Source organism: Danio rerio, chromosome 14 (assembly GCF_049306965.1).
Source record: "Danio rerio strain Tuebingen ecotype United States chromosome 14, GRCz12tu, whole genome shotgun sequence".
Classification (NCBI taxonomy): Eukaryota; Metazoa; Chordata; class Actinopteri; order Cypriniformes; family Danionidae; genus Danio; species Danio rerio.
The window spans coordinates 53357501-53380000 of NC_133189.1; the positions used below are offsets into that span (position 1 = coordinate 53357501).

General features: G+C 37.8%; 1 protein-coding gene across 4 annotated transcripts in view; it reads right to left on the reverse strand.

The window, feature by feature from the left end:
• LOC101884594 (A disintegrin and metalloproteinase with thrombospondin motifs 2) overlaps positions 1–22500 on the reverse strand; it is a 467863-nt gene that overhangs the window by 334938 nt on the left and 110425 nt on the right. For 2 of the 4 annotated variants that reach the window (XM_073922286.1, XM_073922285.1), the window contains exons 1-2: positions 12782–12982; positions 4915–5306 (exon numbers count right to left, since the gene is read on the reverse strand). In XM_073922286.1, the coding sequence (XP_073778387.1) occupies positions 4915–5306; positions 12782–12866 (477 nt within the window). In that variant the 5' untranslated portion in view covers positions 12867–12982. Of the gene's footprint in view, positions 1–4914; positions 5307–12781; positions 12983–22500 lie in introns of those variants that run through there. The other 2 variants (XM_073922289.1, XM_073922287.1) reach the window with 1 other exon arrangement.

Below are 22500 nucleotides of genomic sequence, written 5' to 3' on the forward strand. Positions count from 1 at the left end.
GGTAAATGAGATTAAAAATATGTATATAAAGAAGGAAATTGATGAAATGTTTGTTTTTCAATCAATATACAAATCTTGAATACTTTCTTTTGGACAAAACAATTCCTTTGCACACAGGTTAGCTGTTTACCATCAAATCCCACATTAAACGGAACGAAATAATAAGCATAAGCTGATTTAGCTGCACAGATATGAATGCATTGATGCTTCTATGAGTACCGATACAGCCAGCGCACTTCAGTGAAAGTCTATATCACTAATTGAGTTCTTCATTTACTCGGCGTATATACAAATTTCCTTGCTCTATTTATTTCCTTCCCTCATTCATGCTTTATAAAGGCGGCAGCCACAGGGAGCGTATGGATCTCATGATCTCTCTGAGCGTCTCATCTGGACTCGTTTAGAATTAGTTTTATTTGAGCACAGAAGAAAAAGAAACCCTCCAATAATTAACAAGAGACCTCTGCTCCAGACCTCACATCTGCGGCTGCCATAAACACACATCTCAGTGCACACAGCTACTCACAAAACACAAGTATTTACTTGCCTTTCTAACTTGTGTCAAGTACACCCAAGAATACACAGCAAATCTCTGACCACTGCAAGCACTAAATGATATTTTGATGAAGATGAACAGTTTTGGGGAGTAGTGTTATTTATAAACATGCATCAAGACTGAAATTTTGGTTAGACCATAAAGGACCTTAGTGAGAGCATGTTTTTAAAGGGTCAGGATAACATTCCAGAGGGGTATTGCACAAAAGGGAAATAAAGAAAGTCAGGATAACAGAAAAAGTGCAGCTTGAGTTTAATCGGGTCCTCCTTGCTTAGTCCGTTGCACTTCTGCTGATTCAGGATGAGAATGAGCCGCTATGTCAAGCCTGATGTTGACATCCAGGATAAGTATATATTCCCAGCATTCGTTAACAGACCACGGGATCAATCATAGAATCAATGATGCAAGTATGGATACAACCAGATATGAGCCAATCAGGTAATGAGTTCAACAGACCACAGAAAGTTAGGACCTCAGTTTAACTTCTCACTCGAAAGTTGGCGCCCACTGACAGTATAGTGTCCCCTTCACTATACTGGGGCATTAGGACTCCCACAGACCGCAGGTTGAGCACCCCCACAGCAACCTAGTTTTCCCATGTGGTCTCCCATCCAGGTACTGACCAGGCTCAGCCCTGCTGAGCTTCGGTGAGTAACCTGTCTTGGACTGCAGCGTGATATGTCTGTGGCAATGACAATGCACTTCTGTGAAACAGAAATTTCACTAACACCCCCATTAAAACTAGTCCCATCTGAATGGGGCTTATAGTTGCATCCAATATTCAGAAAAGTAATTCAATTACTTATAAGCACCTGAAATAATAAAATCTCTACAAACAAGAACAATCTGTACACTCCTATTGTAAAAAAGTACTTCAAAATATTCAGATGTTCGTAACACTATCAAAATAAATGGCATCACTATGAAAACACTATTTTAGAGCATTTATTTAAAAAAATACTAACTCTGAAAAACATCTCATTTGCATGTCGATGTAATTTAGGTAAATGTTGTAGTAGTTTTTTATATTAATTCATGAAATATAAGTAAAAAAAAAACACGTTCTCATTATACACAGCACAGAATCAGCACTTTTCTGATTGGTTCATGGATGCAATATCTCTAAACCCCGCCTCTGAGTGTCCACTATAGGTTTGAGCATCAAAACCTCCAGTTACTGTAACTTTTACAGACCTTTTACATAAAACAATAGCAACATTACACACTACATGCAAGGTAAAATCCACCCAAAACTGAAATTAACCCATTTTTTACTGTGCCTCAAATATTTCCAAAATTTCTGTTTTCCTCAAAATGTCCCTGATTAATAATTTTTGTTATGGTTTTACATGTCTATCAATCATAGAAAAACAAACTTTCATTATACGCATCACAGAATCAGCTCTTTTCTGATTGGTTCATGAAGCCAATCTATCCAACACCCGCCTGCATAGGTTTGTGCATCAAAAACTCCAGCTACTATACACTGTCACAGACCTTCTAAATAGCAACATCACACACTACATGAAAGGTAATATCCAAAAAAAGAGACTAATAATGGCATGTTATTGTTTTATTAAATTGTTTGCAAGGGGATAGTTCACCCAAAACTGAAATATACCAACGCAATCTCACGGCAATTCGTAACTTTTGGATTTAGTGGCTAATTCATATGAATTTGTACGATCTAATTCGTACAATTTAGTACGATTTGCTCATCACCCAATGAGGGTTGGGGTTAGGGGTGGTGTGGGTTCAACGCCTCCTTTTTAAAATAGTACATTTTCGTACGACTGAACTCGTAAGAATTCGTATGAATTAGCCACTAAACTGACAAAACGTAAAATACTTACGTTTCCTCGTGAGATCAGGCTGAATATACCCATCATATTCTGTCCCTCAAATAGTTCCAAATTTTCCCTAAAAAGTGTCTCTAATGAATCATTTTGTTGTGGTTTTACATATCAATTCAGAATGCAGAATCAGCTCTTTTCTGATCACTTCATGGAGCCAATATATCTAAAGCCCGCCTTTCCGAGTGTACAACCTGCTCTGATTGGACAGTGGATTTGCTTTTCCTCCACAAATTCATGATACAAAAAACACATTCTCATTATACACAGTGCCGAATCAGCACTTTTCTGATTGGTTCATGGATGCAATCTCTCTAAACCCCGCCTCTGAGTGTCCACCCTAGGTTTGTGCATCAAAACCTCCAATTACTATAACTTTCACAGACCTTTCACATAAAGCAACACACACTACATGAAAGGTAATATCCTTAGAAATACAAGGATATTTATAGGGATATATATAAATAATAAAAAAGATTAATAAGCTCATGTTAATATTTTATTGCATTGTTTGCAATGGGATAGTTTACCCAAAACTGAAATATGAAATGAATCCATTATTTACTGACCCTCAAATAGTTCCCAATTTCCCATTTTCCTTAAAGTGTCCCTAATAAATTATTTTGTTATAGTTTTACATATCCATCGATGATATAAAAAACACGTCCTCATTGTACACAGTGAAGAATCAGCTCTTTACTGATCACTTCATGGATCCATTCTCTTTAAATCCCACCTTTCTAAATGTCCACCCTGCTCTGAATGGTCAGTGGATTTGCTTTTCCTGCACAGAAAACAGCATTTCCACAAACTGGCATTATCCAAGTTCTTTTAAACCTGCATAGGTTTGTGCATCAAAACCTCCAGTTACTGTCCACTTTTACAGTCCTTTTACATTAAAAACACAGCAACATTGCACAAAAAATATCCAGAAAAGCCTAATTAGGGCATGTAAACGTTGTGTTAAAATGTTTGCAATGGGATAGTTCACCCAAAATTGAAATGCACCCATCATTTACTGTTCCACAATTAATCAACATCCATAGTGAGAAAAAATTATCCCATGAAAGTCAATGTTTCCAACATTTTTCAAGATAGCTTTGTGTTCAACAGAAGAAACTCAACGTCTTAAGGAACAAGTAAATGATGACCCTACAGGGCTCGAAATTGCAACCGTTTACGTTGCATTTGCACCCAAAATTGAATCCATGCGATCTCAAAATATATTTGGGAGCATTTGTGCGACTGCATAAAATTGGTGGTGTGCGACCGGTTTTCACTGCAAAATGTTCACCACACACGTGGATTTAGGAGACATTCACGTAGAACGCATCTTAGCACCTGATACACCAAACGCAGCGCTCGTGAATAGTTTAAACAGTTGACATGTCAACTTGCTGCAGTAAACAAAACGTGCAATGCTTGTCCCGCCTTCAAGCTCTTCTGATTGGTCCACTGCTCTAGCACAGAATGCGAACGGATTGGTTAATATCAGCTGTCAATCACTCAGTCGATGCCTTTCTTTAGATGAAAGGGAGAGCTACAACCCCGAACACGTAAAGCACTGAAGATGCGAGAATGAAAACAACACGGGCAGATTTAGTTTTAGAAAACATAAAAGTTTCCAATAATGGCACATCTGATCAGTCATCATGTGCTGAATGTCAATCCAGCATTTACACTTTTCGAAGAGTGGATAAAAGACTTCCAGTGTAATGACTAAAGCATTCATCATAAAGCCGGTGTGACAGAGTTTACAGGTAACAGCGTTCGCCAAATCTACACATTTTAAGCGCGAGAGGTTCTGTTTAATCCTTCATTTAATCATCAGGATGCTGTCAGCTGTGCAGGTGGCAGCTATATGTAAAACGTAACACCACGTACCATCGCAAAAGGGCTTGCATTCATTAAGATAAAACTAATATTGCAGCTCATGAAAGAAACGGTATTGCTATTAAGATGACGTATGCAAATAATAAGCTTTTATGTCAGTATTATCTGTGCAATATTACACAGCAAAGTTATTACTGTTAACTAAGTTTCATTCATGTCAAGCAGTGCGTGCGGGGCTGGTAGGCGCATGCAGATGTCGCTTTGTTTGTTTGTTTGTTTGTTAGATTGTTTAGTGTTGATTTCAAATGCAGTAAATCTGTTAATATAACATTAAAACTTGAAGCAACGGTGCTTATAATTGGTGGGTGCAACTAAATTTTGGCTGGTGCTCTTAACTTTTTAAAGTTGAGAGCATCAGTGCTACCAAACAAAAAGGTTAATTTCGAGCCCTGCCCTATGAACTATCCCTCTAACACAGGGATGCCCAAACTCGGTCCTGGAGATTCTGCAGAGTTTAGTTCCAACCCCAATTAGACACCACTGAACCAGCTGATCAAGCTCTTTCTAGATACACTAAAAACTTCCAGGCAGGTGTGTTGAAGGTTGGGCACTCCTGCTTTAACAGGACAAACTGCATAGCACACACAAATATAAACCACCAGGTTGACTTACCAGGCCGTCGCAGTTACTGATAGCCACCGATGCTCCCTGTATGTCCGTAATGTCTCCCACATACAAGCAGCCACTCTGCAAAGGCTCGAACCGTGAGCCGCCAGATTCCTGCCACTCCATCTTGGCTCCGGGAGCCACCAGTCGCTCGTTGCGGCGAAGTCGCAGGTGAAACTCCCGGCCGAAGACGGTGAGGTTGTAGTAGAGGCGCTGAAAGGCGTCTCCTCCGGACTCATGGTGGGCGTGGTCGGCCGATGCCGCCTCTCTTCTCCAGCGCCTACGGAACTGCCCGTTTGCTGGACCGACTGATACTGCATGGGACACGAAGCGGCCTTCTGCATCTGTCAGAACGGGCTTCACCAGTCCATAGTCCCCCAGGACATGCTGCAGGGAATCTGTACACAAAGACAGACGGTCAACGTTAGAGCATCGGCATCTACAGTGGGGGAAATAAGTATTGAACACCACCATTTTTCTCAGATTTTTGCTGTTGACTTGATGACATCCATCCATATAATCCATATATGCAAAGAAAACAAAACTAATAAGTATATAAATGAATTTATTTGTAATGAAATTAAATTAAAAAGTATTGAACACATGAAGGAAGGGAGGTGTAGAAAGGCATGGAAAGCCCAGACAGTAGCTGAAATCTTTCATTGTAAATTAATCCCTCAGTATAAATGAATATCAGCTGCTTCAGTCCAACATTTACATTAGCAGGAGGATGACGATGAAACTAGGGTGAACAGTTAATGGACAATTAAGCCAAGCAAAACCAGTCACCATTTTTTCTCAGTAAAAAAACTTTCCAAATGTGCTGTTGACTTGATGGTAACAACCAAATAAGTCCATATGCAAAGAAAAACTAAAATAATTATTATACAAATTAAGTTATGAGTATTAAATGAAATGACACAAGGAAACGAGTATTAAACACATGAAGAAAGGGAGGTGTGGAAAGGCAGTGAAAGCCCAGACAGAAGCTGAAATCTCTCAGTAGTTCTTTAGCAACCCCCTGCCCTTCCTCAGTATAAATGAATATCAGCTGCTTCAGTCCAACATCTACATTAGAAGGAGGATGAAGATAAAACCAGGGTGGACATTTCAGCAAGACAATGATCCAAAACAGCCCAGGAGACTCTTAAATACTTTCAGATAAAGAAAATCAAGCTGTAGAATGGCCCAGCCAGTCACCTGACTTGTATCCAATAGAAAATACAAAATAAAGCTCAGATTTGATAGACAAGACCCACAGAACCAACAAGTCTGTGAAAGTCTGTGGAAAATCTCACACTTGAGCAATGCATGTGACTTCAATCTCCATTTTAGAGGCTGCCGTCACCAAAAAAAGCCTTTCATATCAAGTATTAAATACATTTCAGTAGATTTTTTTTGTTTGTTTCATTTTTATGTTTGTATTGTTTGGGTTTTTACCAAAACCTGGTTTAATTCCATGTCAACAGCTCCTTTAGAAATATTATTCCCAGGAAATACATGACCTGTTTAATGAGATTCTGATGGTATGATATCCTTGGATTAAAATTTCACAGTTTCACTGTTACTGCTCTAAAATACCTTTCAGTCACTAGGTCTGCACAATATACAGTATAGTTCAGCATTGATATCGCAATGTGTGTGTCCGCAAGAGTCACATAACAGGATATGCAATGTTGAGTTGGGGCTATAGTTAATCAGCAAAACAGTTGAGAAAGATTTGTGGAGTCATTGCAAAGTACTGTATAACCATAACAGAATTTAACTTTATCATTTGTTTCTGTTTTAAAGGCATTTAAAGGGTGGTAAAGGGGTGGTAGGAGTATACTTTTAAGGCTTGGTTGTGTTTATAAGATGCCAAGCAATGTGTGCTCATGCTTCACTTTTGAAAAATCCTGTTTTTTTATATATATATCTTACTTTGATTATATACTGCTACTCAGCCACACTGTTAAAAATATTCTTAATTTTACGGTTTATTTCCAGTAGCTGGGGTAATATAACGTAAAATAATGGCCATTAAATAATAGAAACTTACCATAAAATAATAGATAATAAATTAACGAAATTTACCAAAAATTTAAATTTTAAGATATTTTTGGTAATTTAATAACCGTTATTTTACGGTATATTTCTGTAATTAATAGCTGTTATTTTACGGTTTATTTCTGGCACCCCAGCTTCCGGAATTAAACCGTAAAATTACAAATTTTTTTGTCATAGTTCCTAGTTCCTCCAAAAACCTGCCCTCAAGAGGCTCTGATTGGTCAGCTAACATAATGTGCTGTGATTTCCCAGTAAGCATGTCTGCTATAACACTACAGCGTATCTGGCCACGCCCCTTCATTTCACAGAGTGTATGCTTGTAACCTGAAGGGTATATGACATCATTAACCCGGATGTATTTTTTTGTAGTCCTCAAACTACCTTCGCTGTAGGCTTTGGTAAGCTAACTCTATAAAAGCCAATGTCTTCTTTTGCATTGAACTTTGAGCGTCGAACATTTTGCTTATGTCCACACAGCTACATTACACATGAGTTTAAAATATGATATCATAGTGGACCACCCCTTTAAAAGCATTTGAGCACCAAAAAAAGTACATTTGTAACTTTAAGGAGGAACTTTACTGAATTAACACGATGAAGACTATACTGTCTCTGAATGACTCTCACTCATAAAGTACTGTTTATTTTCCTTTTGTCATTGCTCTATTCTATTGTAATTATTTTGCAAGCAATTTGTTTATTATTTTTATTCATGATTTACACCCATACAAAATCACCCCGATCACTCTAAATTAATTATTTCTTTCCAGACAGAGCTACAGCATTCAAGCCATCTGGTGAAATTGTACTCATATTACAGAAAAACAAAATATTGCAATGTCAGCCTTTTTTCATTACGGTGCAGCCCTAAATGTCACTACGCTGCTTTTCTTGTGACGGCTTGCAGAAACATTGTTTCTTCTGGCACGGCGAATTAAATTTAGATGTGTTTATGTTGACACTTCAAATGCACATTCCTCTCCATGCAGCGAGTAAATGCACATGAGATGCAGCGGGTCAGACAGGTCTGGGTGAAGAAACACATTAACACTTGCTTGACACCATCATTTTCAGATTTAACGGCGCCTGTTTGTGCACAGACTGTGCGAGACGGGATGAAAAAGTGTGTTATGTTAGTCTGTCTGTAATTATACATCTGCCTCCCTTTCGTGAAAGAATGAGATAAATAAATGCACCCTTCTCAATATGCCTTGTTGTTTTCGATGACAGCCAGATGCTTGATAGATGTATTTACAATATTGAAATATATTAGAAAGAAACAACAACTGACTATTCAACCTGTCACAGAATTAACTTAATGATCAATATTCCCTGTAATATACAGAAATTAATTATATAAATAATACATGTGCTTTAAAGGGCACCTGTTTTACCCTTTTTATAAGATGTGAGATAATCATTTGGTGTCTCCAGAATATGTCTGTAAAGTTTCAGCTCAAAATACCCATCAGATCATCTATTAAATCGTCCAGAATCTGCCCATTTTGGTGTCTGAGTACAGTGTAGCTGTTTTTGTAGCCTGTGACTTTAAATGCAAATGAGCTGCTTCTCCCCGCCCACCGTTCCTGCTTCTCCTGCATCATAGATATATAAATTAGATGTTGTCTACCCTGTTGTTGTGTATTGGAAGGAATGTGTCAATAGAGCCGCCATTTTAGTACAGGGCAGCGCTCCTTTGAAATGAATGCGGGACCAAGCTGCAGTGGAGGACTGTGGCCATCTAGAGCCAGAGATTTACACATATATACACATATATCTATGATCGGGAGTTTTCCCAGAGGTCGGTATGCTAATTTAATTTAATCTAATTATGCTAAATTATATTTTACATCACTTTTCTACATTGATGGATAAGTGATCTCACAGGCATTCCTGACAAAAAGCTTGTGTTTGTGTGTATGGAAATGTACTATCTGTCACGGTGTGTTGACGGACGGAGACAAAAATGTGTAGGATCCACGTGCAATTTAATGATAATCGTGCAGATAACAGAAAAACAAGACATCCAAAAATCAAAGTATCGAAATAACAACAAACAAAACAAAACAAGGAACTATGGCAGGATACAGAAACATGGCTCAGGAACAACATACCAACTATAACAAGACTTACTAGACCAGATAGACAAACAACGCAGTAACAAACAAACGGGTGCAGGGTGTATAAATAGTCCAGGAAATCAAACGGGAACTGGCGTCAGCTGGGTCTGTAATCAGTATAAGTGGAAGCCGGGTGTGTGCACGTGGAATGTATGGACATGTAGTTCTTTAACAATTGTAGTTCGCTACCAGAGTTCACAAGCAAACTACAGTGCCACCTAGTGGTCCATGACAGTCATGACACTATCTACCCTCCTTGCTAGATTTGATCTAATTGGTGTCCTGAACCACACCTCCTCTCCTGCTTTCACTTCTCATACTGACGGAGGGAGCGATTCGTTTGTGAATGAACCTCCGTTATGAACGACTCGTTCTCTAGCCGATAATAATACAAGTTTTTGGCAGCGCAGCATCTCATTCTCATATTTCTTTTGCATTGTTTGCTGATTTTATTCAACAAAACTAGCATAAGCCGAGTATTTAGTTTTAGTTGGTGCTACTTTGCCTTATGGTGAATGCAGTAAGTGACTGTATTATCATCAATAACGTTACCTGTGTAGCACAAAAGTTCATAACATACAAACACGTAAAAAAACTAAACCTTACCTATGAAATGTTTTGCCTCTGTGCTTTGTTTTCTTTGTTTGCTCGTTACTACACCCGTAGGCAGCGATAAAGTCCAGCATCTTTACATACTGTAACACTGTCTTGGCTAATGCGGTTGAATGACACTTGTCAAGGAAGCCATGTACAAATACGGCGGCGCTATTGACGCATACTCAGAGTCCCTATGGGATATCTAGTGTATATATCTATGCTCCTGCGTAAGATCAGATAAACAGCAGTCAGTGATAGACATACTTGTCAACATTAGATGTGAAAAAAAGGTATATGCCCCCATTCACAGCATAACATAAACATTTGGATTAAAGAGCAGCGAATGAATCTCTCGTTTAGGTTTTTCGCTTGATTACATTAAATAACAGAAGTGTCACTTTAAAAATGCACACATCTAACATCATAATAAAAGCATCCGATTGCTTTCCTAATTTTTTATGCTCATTTAAGACAAAATTAGTTGTGTTTGAAAGAAAATCCACTAAGATCGACATCTTTAGATTAATAATTATGTGTTTATGTCTGTTTAAACACGCACCCAAAATCTTTCGATTCGCTTCAAATTGCATGTACAGAATTCGTTAAAGAAACAGTGTCTACTTTTCACTATGGAGCGCGTCTGACAGTCACGCCCCGCTATATAAACAGACTGATTTGAGAACTGCAATGGAGGGGTAAAGGTACCTGTAATGCAAAGGAAGGAAACCCCTCTGTTTTTATATTTAATTCAAAGTGTTTTCATGCCTAAATAAGACAAAAGCACAGAACAGGCTCGCATTTAAGAGCAAAGGGCGGCCCCTGGTGCTTTGGCGGTATGGGTTGCTTTTATGGAGGATTGGCTCTTTGATGTCTATAGCCACCCTTCATAGTAAGATTGAAAATATAGGAGAAATACAGGAATATACCTTTACGGGATAATACCGGGATAGAACATTAAAATATGTGAGAATCCCGGGATAAACGGGAGGGTTAACAGGTATGGAAATAGAGACAGACATGGATGAAACAGAAAAACAGCACATAAGTCAAAAATAAAAGTTTATTTCATGTATTTGCAGCCTTATCTCACAAGAAAACGTAAGTATTTTACATTTTGCCAGTTTAGTGGCTAATTTGTACGAATCGTACGAGTTCAGTCGTACGAAATTGTATGATTTTAAAAAGGAGGCGTGGCACCTAACCCCACCCCTAAACCCAACCGTCATTGGGGGATAAGCAAGTCGTACTAAATTGTACGAATTAGATCGTACAAATTCATACGAATTAACCACGAAATCAAAAAGTTATGAATTGCTGTGAGATTGCGTTGGTATTTGTGGTGGAGTTTATTCAAGCCTTTCTGATATGATGAGTCACACACAAATGCCATTTGCAGTACACACACATACACACACATTAGCATTTAATGACACCTTGCGGACATGGTGATTATATTGGTTAACAATTAGAGTGATTTTACTGTCTTTATTACAAACATGCTCTGATTTAAAAACTCTTCAACTTATAAAACTCAGAGAGTTGACCAGATATTTTAATCTCAGTTTCTTTGCTAATAAATGTTCTGTGGACATGTGTGTACATGTTATTACAGAAACATGGTGCCTGTCAATCAATTTGGTGGGCGGGGTAACCACACTCCTGCCTCGCGTTGGGGTGGGCCTCAAAAATCACTAGGATTGAGATCCTTTAGTGTCAGGAAATTTAAAAATAAGACTTGTGTTTGTATCACTTCAATATGACAGTGGACACACTATACCTACACACAGTTCTGTCCAAACAGCTTACAAACGTTGATTTTCATCAAGTGCCCTTTAAATTAACTTTAAAACTAGGATAACCTCCAAAAAAAAAAAAAGGCTGAGCACACTCAAAAAAGGACATTTGCAGTTTGTTCAAGCTACTTATTTAAAATGAGCTGAAACAACCTTTTATGCACAATCCACTTCATTTAATAGTAATAATTTTAATAATAAAAATAATAATGTAACTTCATTCCTTCTGTTGTCCCAGCACAGATTGTGTGGCACCCAGCATTTTTACAGAGCATGTCCTAAAGGGCCACATCGACTTATAATACAGATAATATTTAATGCACAAACTGTCACACTGCACCTTTAATGAACAGCTTGTTCATATTTTATAACTCACCTATGATTTCCTGAAATTCTGCATGCACCTATGAATGTGCCATGTGCATGATATTTTACAGCACTCAATAGACCTGATGCACATAAATGCAGCATGCACCTTTAACACCTCACGCAAAAATGCCCCAATCCTACCCAACAAACAAAAATCCTGCACACACCTATGATGCTCAGAATGTTCCACAGATCCCAGATCAATTAATGCACGACACGTATCACGCCCAACACTATCCCTAATGTGCTCAAGTTAATAGTCATATTGCGCACACACCTATATGATGCTGTCTAGGTAGGCAGCTCACCAGGTTTTGAGACACATATGTCAGATCAAAGAGATGCTGAGCTTTGCATCTCTAAATACTCACATTCATCACAATCCCCAACTCACAGATAACCACAACAAGTCACCAACAAACCCAAAGTTCCAAAATAAACTAGTAACCATTTAGTGTTTGCAAAAGTTGAGGGTTTTTTTAAGTTTCTTTATTGTGCAAACGCTCTCAAAGGTGGAGAATAGATCGAGGACATTACTATTTATTATTATTATTATTATTATTTGAAATCAATATCCTGCAATACTTCCGCTCTTAGACGGATCAATATCGCCAGAGCGCCCGTCAAAGCTCGCAAACGCGAGAAGGAGATGAAATCAAACATTCCCACTCAGATCTGGATCTCCAGCAGCATGTGAAACAAGCACACTTCACAACAAACAGTAGGAATAATGACACAGCATGCGAGAACGCCACGGCTGCTGTTTAAAGATTGCACGCAAAGCTCCAGAGGATAATTGTTGTAAACAGCAGGAATAGCCCCGTGCCACAAGTTTCGGGGATGGGGACAGTGCGCAGAGCTCCAGGGCTGATGCGCACTGGGGTGGTTCCGGGCAGGACAGCTCGCGATGGGATGCAAGTGTAAATAGGTAAAGACAGCCGCACGTACCTATGCTACTGGAGATATAAAGGCCGTTCGTCTGCAGAAAGATCGGCAGTGTGATTAGGATAGTAAATCCGGCCGCGAAATCCATGGCAGCTCCGAACTGCGCAGGTGAGAGAGACGGACTTTGGGATCCAGCGTGTTAAAGTTCCCTGCGCGCGCGACCAGCAACCGCCACGCCAGCAACAGCCGCCCGCAACTTACTGCAAAGTGCACTAGGAGAGAGCGCGTGCTTTTCTCTCTCTCTCTCTCTCTCTCTCTCTCTCTCTCTCTCTCTCTCTCTCTCTCTCTCTCTCTCTCTCTCTCTCTCTTCTCTCTCACACACACACACACCCTCTCCCTCCTCATCGACTCTTACTAGGTGGTTCCTCTGTCAACACCTGAATGCGCGCACACGCTATAGCTCCTTACTGTTGTGTATGTGAATATTTAACAATTAAAATCGTGCAATTATGACATCAACATCATGAACGCACATGCAAGCTCTTTTTGCTGTATATGCTGAATATTTAACAAACAAAACCACAACAAAACCGTGCAATTATGACATCCACATTACAACCGCACACGCGCGCGCGCGCACTCCACGGGGATGCGCCATCATTTTTGGCAGCGCGGCGATATAAATAGTGATATTTGTCAGTCTTCTGTGTGTTAATACAATTAAGTCGCTTTACATGATTTTAAAAATGACACTGCTTCACGTGTGAAACTTTCAGGTATGAAATGCTGCTTGCTTGTGTGTGTGTGTGTGTGTGAGGTTGTATTCCTCATGACCTGCTCAAACTTTTTGCAGCGCTTCCTCGAGTTCAGCATCATCTCTGCTGGAGCAATGGCGCCCCCTTGAATGCACACACATATATACAAACACGCACAGTCACCGCTACCGTCACAGATAGGCTCAAGTACCACTTCAAAACACCAGATGCGTTAATTAAATCACTCTTAGCATTATCAATAACATCAACTACAGTGTGTGGCATCCAAACACTTGTTCAATATGACAGACAACTACATTATACTTAATTATGGTAACACTTTACAATAAGTGTCTATTAGTTAATGTATTTACTAACACGAACAAACTACGAACCATGCATTTATTACAGTATTTGTTCATGCGAAAGATTAATGAAAATACTGTTAGTTCTTGTTAGCTCACAGTGCATAAACTAATGTTAATTTAGATTTTAATAATGCATTAGTAAATGTTAAAATATGATTCATAACAAATATTAACTTTATTTTAAGTCACAATTTATGCTATTAAACCAATAATAACTATATTATTATTATTATTATTATTATTATTATTATTATTATTATTATTATTATTATTATACTAACTATTAGCTCAATAAACTACTAATTAGCTGCTTATTAATAGTTAGTAAGTAGTAGTTGGATTTAGGTTTTAGGATGTGAAATGAGATCAAACTTTATAGCTGATCTAATTAATATCATAAGGTAATAAGCCAATGGTAAATAGCTTGAAGTGTTACCAAATACTGTTCATGCTTGCTCTCACTGGCCACTTTATTAGGTACACCTATCCAACTGCTTGGTAACGCAAATTTCTAATCAGCAAAACTCATGGCAGCAACTCAATGCATTTAGACATGCAGACATGGTCAAGACGATCTGCTGCAGTTCAAACCGAGCATCACAATGGGGAAGAAAGGGAATTTAAGTCACTTTGAACGTGGCATGGTTGTTGCTGCCAGACGGGCTGGTCTGAGTATTTCAGAAACTGCTGATCTACTGGGATTTTCACGCACAACCATCTCTAGGGTTTACAGAGAATGGTCTGAAAAGAGAAAATATCCAGTGAGCGGCAGTTCTGTGGGCGCAAATGCCTTGTTGATGCCAGAGGTCAGAGGAGATGGAAAGATAGAAAGGCGACAGTAACTCTAATAAGCACACTTATTACAACTGAGGTCTGCAGAAGAGCATCAATGAATGCACAACACCTTGAGCCGGATGGGCTACAGCAGCAGAAGACCACACCGGGTGCCACTCCTGTCAGCTTAGACAGACATCCCAAGTCTCCCGGAAGTTGCGGGAGTATCCCTGAAATGCATAGACACTCCCCGATGCCCGCAAATGAATGATAATCTCCCGGAAATCGCGCGTCTCCTGCTCGGTCCTTAAATTTGTTGCACACCACTCTCTCCACTGCATTCCTACTAGCTCTTCAGGTACGTCGCACGCAACTCACCCCCACCGCTTTTCAAGTACGTCTCGCGGGCACACGGCCCCTTCACAGATAGATCTCTCACTACTCAACCCCCCCCAGGTATTCGAGCATCCACTAATCCGTTATCTCCTGCAAATAAACTCTATATTCCCCGTAAATGACTTTTTCCAACTTGGTATGTCTGGCTAAGAACAGGAAACTGAGGCTACAATTCACACAGGCTCACCAAAACTGGACAATAGAAGATTGGAGAAACGTTGCCGGGTCTGATGACTCTCCATTTCTGCAGCCACATTCGGATGGTAGGGTCAGAATTTGGCATAAACAACATGAAAGCATGGATCCATCCTGTCTTGTATTAACGGTTCAACAGGCAATGGTGTAATGGTGTGGGGGATATTTTCACACTTTGGGCTTATTAGTACCAATTGAGAATCGTGTCAACACCACAGCCTACCTGAGTATTGCTGCTGACCATGTCCATCCCTTAATGACCACAGTGTACCCATCTTCTGATGGCTACTTCCAGCAAGATAATGCACCATGACAAAGCGTGAATCATCTCAGACTGGTTTAAACATGACAATGAGTTCACTGTACTCAAATGGCCTCCACAGTCACCAGATCTCAATCCAATAGAGCACCTTTGGCATGTGGTGGAACGGGAGATTCGCATCACGGATGTGCAGCCGACAAATCTGCAGCAGCTATCATGTCAATATAGAGCTCCGAGGAATATTTCCTGTAGCTTGTTGAATCTATGCCATGAAGTATTAAGGTAGTATTGAAGGCAAAAGGGGCTCCAGCCCGGTACTAGTAAGGTGTACCTAATAAAGTGGCTGGTGAGTGTAGTTCATGTCAGTAAATACACCAACTAAAATGAACTAATAAAACCTTACTGTAAAGCGTGACGCTAGTTATTATCATCCTCTGTCAGGTGTTCATGTAATGACCAAACATTTCAGTTGAAATGAAATGTGTTGATTTGTTTAACTGGTAAATATTTGCGAGAGGAATCAAATGGTATAAAAGTATAAAACGACACAAGTAAACAAAAATAATTAACTATGAAAAGCTGTAAAATGGCCAATTAATGAAATGTCGGATGAGCAAAAAAAATGTACGTTTTCTTGCCTGGGCTTAATTAAGAGAACATGTTACAGTATATTAAGCACAAATATACAGTGTTCTTTATTTTCAAATCCAGACAGCATTCAGACTAATGCTGAGTTGACTAATTAGCAGATATTCAGCTAATATTATAATCCATTATTATAGTCAAATTCATTTCCCAGTGATGGGTTGCAGCTGGAAGGGCATCCACTGCATAAAACATGTGCTGGATAAGTTGGCGGTTCATTCCGCTGTGGCGACCCCTGATTAATATAGAAACTAAGCCGAAAATATTTGAATGAAAGCAGTCAAATTTAAGTTAGGGTGAATTAAATTTAAAAAAAAAAGCAGTATTTTAAAGAAGGAGATTGAATGGAGACGAAAATGATGATGAAGCTGACATTTCTCACAACCAAAATAAAGACAACTGTGTGTAAAAGGGAAATCAATGTGATTTCTGTAAGTGTTCTTCCTCTAATTTCTGTTCAGATGAGCAGATAGCCTTTCCGAGATGCGGACAGAGGATGTCCTTGGTAGGGTCAAACACATGGCATCCATTCGTTTGCATGCATTAACATACTTAATGAGCGATGGGACGGATTTTAATTTTGCTCTTGAAAGGTTAGACTCCTGAGCATCAGGTTTAGAGAGTGTCAGAATTAATCTGACATACTCATTAAAAAGCTGCCAAACCCTATGAAAGCATGCTACTATTGGCGAAAATGTTTGGAAACACGTGACATTAGGAGTTACTGCATCTTCACAGACATAAATATACAGTCACCGGCCACTTTATTAGGTACATCTGTGCATGGCCGAGACGATCTGCTGCAGTTCAAATCGAGCATCAGAATAGGGAAGAAAGGTGATTTAAGTCACTTTGAATGTGGCATGGTTATTGGTGCCAAACAGGCTGGTCTGAGTATTTCAGACACTGCTGATCTACTGGGTTTTTCATGCACAACCATCTCTAGGGTTTACAGAGAATGGTCTGAAGAAGAGAAAATATACAGTGAGTGGCAGATCTGTGGGTACAAATGCCTTGTTGATGTCAGAGGAGAATGGCCAGACTGGTTCCAGCTGATAGAAAGGTAACAGTAACTCAAACAAGCATTCGTTACAACCGAGGTCTGCCGAAGAGCATCTCGGAACACACAACATGTCCAAACTTGAGGCGGATGGGCTACAGCAGCAGAAGACCACACCGGGTGCCAGTCCTGTCAGCTAAGAACAGGAAACTGAGGCTACAATTCACACAGGCTCACCAAAACTGGACTAGAAGATTGGAGAAACATTGCCGGGTCTGATGAGTCTTGATTTCTGCAGCCACATTCAGATGGTCGGGTCAGAATTTGGTGTCAACAACATGAAAGCATGGATCCATCCTCCCTTGTATCAACGATTCAGGCTGGTGGTGGTTAATTGGTGTGGGGGATATTTTCTTGGAACACTTTGGGTTTATTAGTACCAATTAAGCATTGTGTCAACACCACAGCCTACCCGAGTATTGTTGCTGACTATGTCCATCGCTTTATGACCACAGTGTACCCATCTTCTGATGGCCACTTCCAGCAGGAAAACACTCCATGACAATGTCATAAAACGTGAATCATCTCAGACTGGTTTCTTGAACATGACAATGAGTTCACTGTACTCAAATGGCCTCCAAAGTCACCAGATCTCAATCCAATCTGATCTCAGCACCTTTGGGACGTGGTAAAGTAGGATATTGACATCATGGACGTGCAGCCAATAAATCTAGCAACTATGTGATGTTATCTTGTCAATATGGAGCAGAATCTCTGAGGAATATTTCCAGTACCTTGCTGAATCTATGTCATGGAGGATTTAGGCAGTTCTGAATGCAAAAGGGGCTCCAACCCAGTACTAGTAAGGTGTACCTTATAAAGTGGCCGGTGAGTGTAGATTTGTACAGTTGATGGCAAAATTATCAACCCTTCTGTAAAATTTAAACATATAAAAATGCATTAACTAATTTCTAATAGTTTATTTAGTCTTTGCCATGAATGCCATACATAACATATTACTAATAATATTTGCCAGATCCTAGAGTGCAATTTAAAGGCTTAAATAGGTTAACAACAGTAAAAAAAACAATGTTAATTAACAGTTGACGTATTTTTGTGTGTTTTCTGTTGATTTATGGTTGAGAATTAAATTATGGGATGTTGATCTCTGCTCTGTTGACTTTTAATGTTGAAAATTCAACTCTACAGTTTAACAGTGACTTTTATTGACATTTAAGCAGTTTGAAATATTGTAATGTTTAAAAATAATATCTAGAGAAATAAGTCTGAAATAACAGAAAATGTTCTGTCAGTTTATTACAAGGTTTCTGTAGCAAAATATACAACACAAACCCAGACAATAAAGCACTGCAAACTATTAGAAATGTTCATAAAAGTCACTTTTCATACTTCATTCACTCATTTTCTTGTCGGCTCAGTCCCTTAATTAATCCGGGGCCGCCACAGCGGAATGAACCACCAACTTATCCAGCAAGTTTTTATGCAGCGGATGCCCTTCCAGCCGCAACCCATCTCTGGAAAACATACACACACACACACCCTCATACACTATGGACAATTTAGCCTGTACCACATGTCTTTGGACTGTGGGGAAACCGGAGCACCCGGAGGAAACCCACGCGAAAGCAGGGAGAGCATGCAAACTCCACACAGAAACACCAACTGAGCAGAGGTTCGAACCAGCGACCCTTCTTGCTGTGAGGCGACAGCACTACCTACTGTGCCACTGCATCACCCCCACTTTTCAAACTTTTAAAGGTTAAACATTGCTGGAAGAAAAATCAAGACCCTATAATACAAATCAAAAGCAGAAATAAACAGGAAAAAATACAAATATAAATCACAGAATATGGAAAAGGGCTATTTTACAAGTAAATTAAGCACATTATTAAGACAAGAGTAGTTTGTTAGCCATAGAACAGAACAAATAAAAAATGCTTAAATGAAATTCAGCCAAACTAAAAGAAAGCAAACTTTCTCCAAAAGAAACACTATAGTTTAAAGTACTGTGGAAAGTATCCTGCACTGTTAAACATCACTGGATCAATATTTCAGCATCACTTTATTTTGATGGTCCCCTTAATGCATTTTGTTGAATTACGGTTAAATTCCATCTACATGCCAACTAATTCTCATTAGATTATAAGTAGACTGTTAGGTTGGCGTTAGTGTAAGTTGACATGTACTCACAAAGTTTCTTATAGTCAGTTAAACTTGTTGAAGGAGCAGTATCAACAGATATTCAGCAGACAGTCTACTAATACTCCATTGAAAAGTAATTAGCATGTCGTTTCAATGCAACTGAGTCAACAAAATGTGCAATATAGACCATCAAAATAAAGTCTGACCAAAAATTCACATTAGGGATAATAAACCGTCATCATCATGTGAAAATCTGTACATCCACAAACTAAAAGCAATACAAATCAAGGTTATACAATGTTGACTGAGTCTAGTATAATATGTACAATTAGTATGAGTATAGTATTAGTAGTGTAGTATTACTCATTTGTTCCTTCGACTTAGTCTTTACTTCAGAGGTCACCACAGTGGAATGAACTGGCAACTATTCCAGTATATGTTTTAAGCAGATGATGTCTTTCCAGCAGCAACCCAGTACTGGGAAACACACATACACACTAATTTACTCACATACACTCATACACTTTGGCCTATTTAGTTCATCAATTTCCTTATGTGTTTAGAACCAGAGCACCCAGAGGAAACCCACACCAACATGGGGAAAGCATGCAACTCCACACAAAAACACCAACTGACCCAGCCTAGCCTCGAACCAGTAACCTTCTTGCTGTGAGGTGACAGTGCTAACCACTGAGCCACCGTGCCACCTCAAATACATTTACTGAAAATAAAATACTGGCCATCTCTGCGCATGCACAAACAGACAAAAGGAAAGGGGCACCATTTATTACAAGCATTATAAGGCCTCTTTAACAAGGCCAATTGAGAAACAATGGTACTTTAACCCTGAACTAAGCAAACACAAACAGCCGAGGAGTAGATCTGAAACAAAAGTTGCCCATCCTGAATCAATTTATTGTCACTTAAGTGTTTATTGTCTCATTAGACTCAAGAAATGAGAAGAAAACAGAAAAGGCGACAGATCGTAAATGGCCATGCTGATGTGAAGCTCTGTTCATTCCACAGATATAGAGCGAGGTCAGCGGCGGCTCACTGTAATTATCAAGCACAGCACTGAGCCCACAAATGCCTGCAATACTGTACATATCTATCAACACCAACTGGATGATTACAATAGCTGTTGTAGAGTGTGTGTGTGTGTGTGTGTGTGTGTGTGTGTGTGTGTGTGTGGCAGGAGATGTGGAGAAATTCTCTCAGTGTGTATCATGTTTCCTCATAAAGAGACTTCTGATGTTTTATTGGTCAATACATTTGATCTTTTCCTTCTCACTTTCCACCATTAACCCTTTCAATTATCCAAATGTCACATAAGATTTCTTTTCCTGGCATAAACCCTGTCTGTTAAACCATAGTAAAATGCAAATATTATTGGTTAAACAATGTTGCATGGTCTCGTTTTTACACAGAAGTTTTAAATAAACTTGTTGTGATGGAGGATTAAATGAAATGTGAAATCAGATTAAAATATTGCTGATGTGTTCACACTGTTTGCTGCAAATCACTTGGATTTATTAGATCAGAGAAAATCTGGGCCATTCTTAGGAGCAGAGAAACAAAGTCTCAATACACATGCAATACACAAGCAAATCAGTAACATCTCTAAAAGCAAAACTGTTGAATTTATGTTAATTTTTACATTTACCTTTAGTAGACACTTCTGTGCAAAGCGCCTTACAAATGAGAACAGAGTATTCTTGTACTGTATAATAGCTCTGCAAGTATTGGAAAAATATGACATTGCAATATCTTCTTTCTTTTTTTTTTTTTTTTTTGCATATACATTATAAAAACGTAGATATTAAACAATGAAATTAAGGTAAATAAAAAAAGAATAACAGAATAACAGAATAAATAAATAAATAAATAAATAAAGGTAAAAGAATAAAGAATAAAGAAAGCAAGCAAGAAAGAAAGAAAGAATAAATAAATAATAAAGGTAAAAGAATAAATAAATAAATAAATAAATAAAGGTAAAAGAAAGAAAAAGAAAGAAAGAAAGAAAGAAAGAAAGAAAGAAAGAAAAAAGGTAAAAGAATAAATAAATAAATTTAACAGAATAAATAAATGTGACAGAATAAATAAATAAATAAATAAATAAATAAATAATGAAGGTAAAAGAATAAATAAATAAATAAATAAATAAATAAATAAATAAATAAATAAATAAATGCAAAAGATTAAATAAATAAACAAATAAAGGTAAATAATAAATAAATAAATAAAGGTAAAAAACGAATAAACAAATAAATAAATGTAAGAGAATAAATAAATGGCAAAAGAAAAAAATAAATAAAAAATAAAACGTAAAAGAATAAATAAATAATTAAGTAAATAAATAAATAAATAAATAAATAAATAAATAAATAAATAATGAAGGTAAAAGAATAAATAAATAAATAAATAAATGCAAAAGATTAAATAAATAAACAAATAAAGGTAAATAATAAATAAATAAATAAATAAAGGTAAAAAACGAATAAACAAATAAATAAATGTAAGAGAATAAATAAATGGCAAAAGAAAAAAATAAATAAAAAATAAAACGTAAAAGAATAAATAAATAATTAAGTAAATAAATAAGTTAATAAAGGTAAAATAATAAAAAAAATAAATAATAAAGTAAATAGGTAAATAAATAAATAAATAAATAATCAAATCAATAAATACATTAATTAATTAATTGTTTTTTTTTCCATTAAAGAGAGCAAGATTTCACATGTTAGCAAGTGAATAAAGCTTTTGACTCTGGGTTATTCAACTTATTTTTTTATTTATTATTGGCTAATTGTACAACTCTGCTGAAGCTGTTTTATCATTTTTAAAATTTAGCTGATCTCTGGTTCTGGCAAAATCCCTGTTATTGTAGTTTATCATAGATCATTGAATCGGACTAGACCATTAGCATCTCACACACAAAAAAACCCTCAAAGGGTTTTGATAATTTTCCTTTTTAAACTATATATACAGAAGGACAGACAGGCGGATAGACAGATAGATAGACAGACAGACAGACAGACAGACAGACAGACAGACAGACAGACAGACAGACAGATATATAGATAAATAGATAGATAGATAGATAGATAGATAGATAGATAGATAGATAGATAGATAGATAGATAGATAGAAAGATAGAAAGATAGAAAGATAGATAGATAGATAGATAGATAGATAGATAGATAGATAGATAGATAGATAGATAG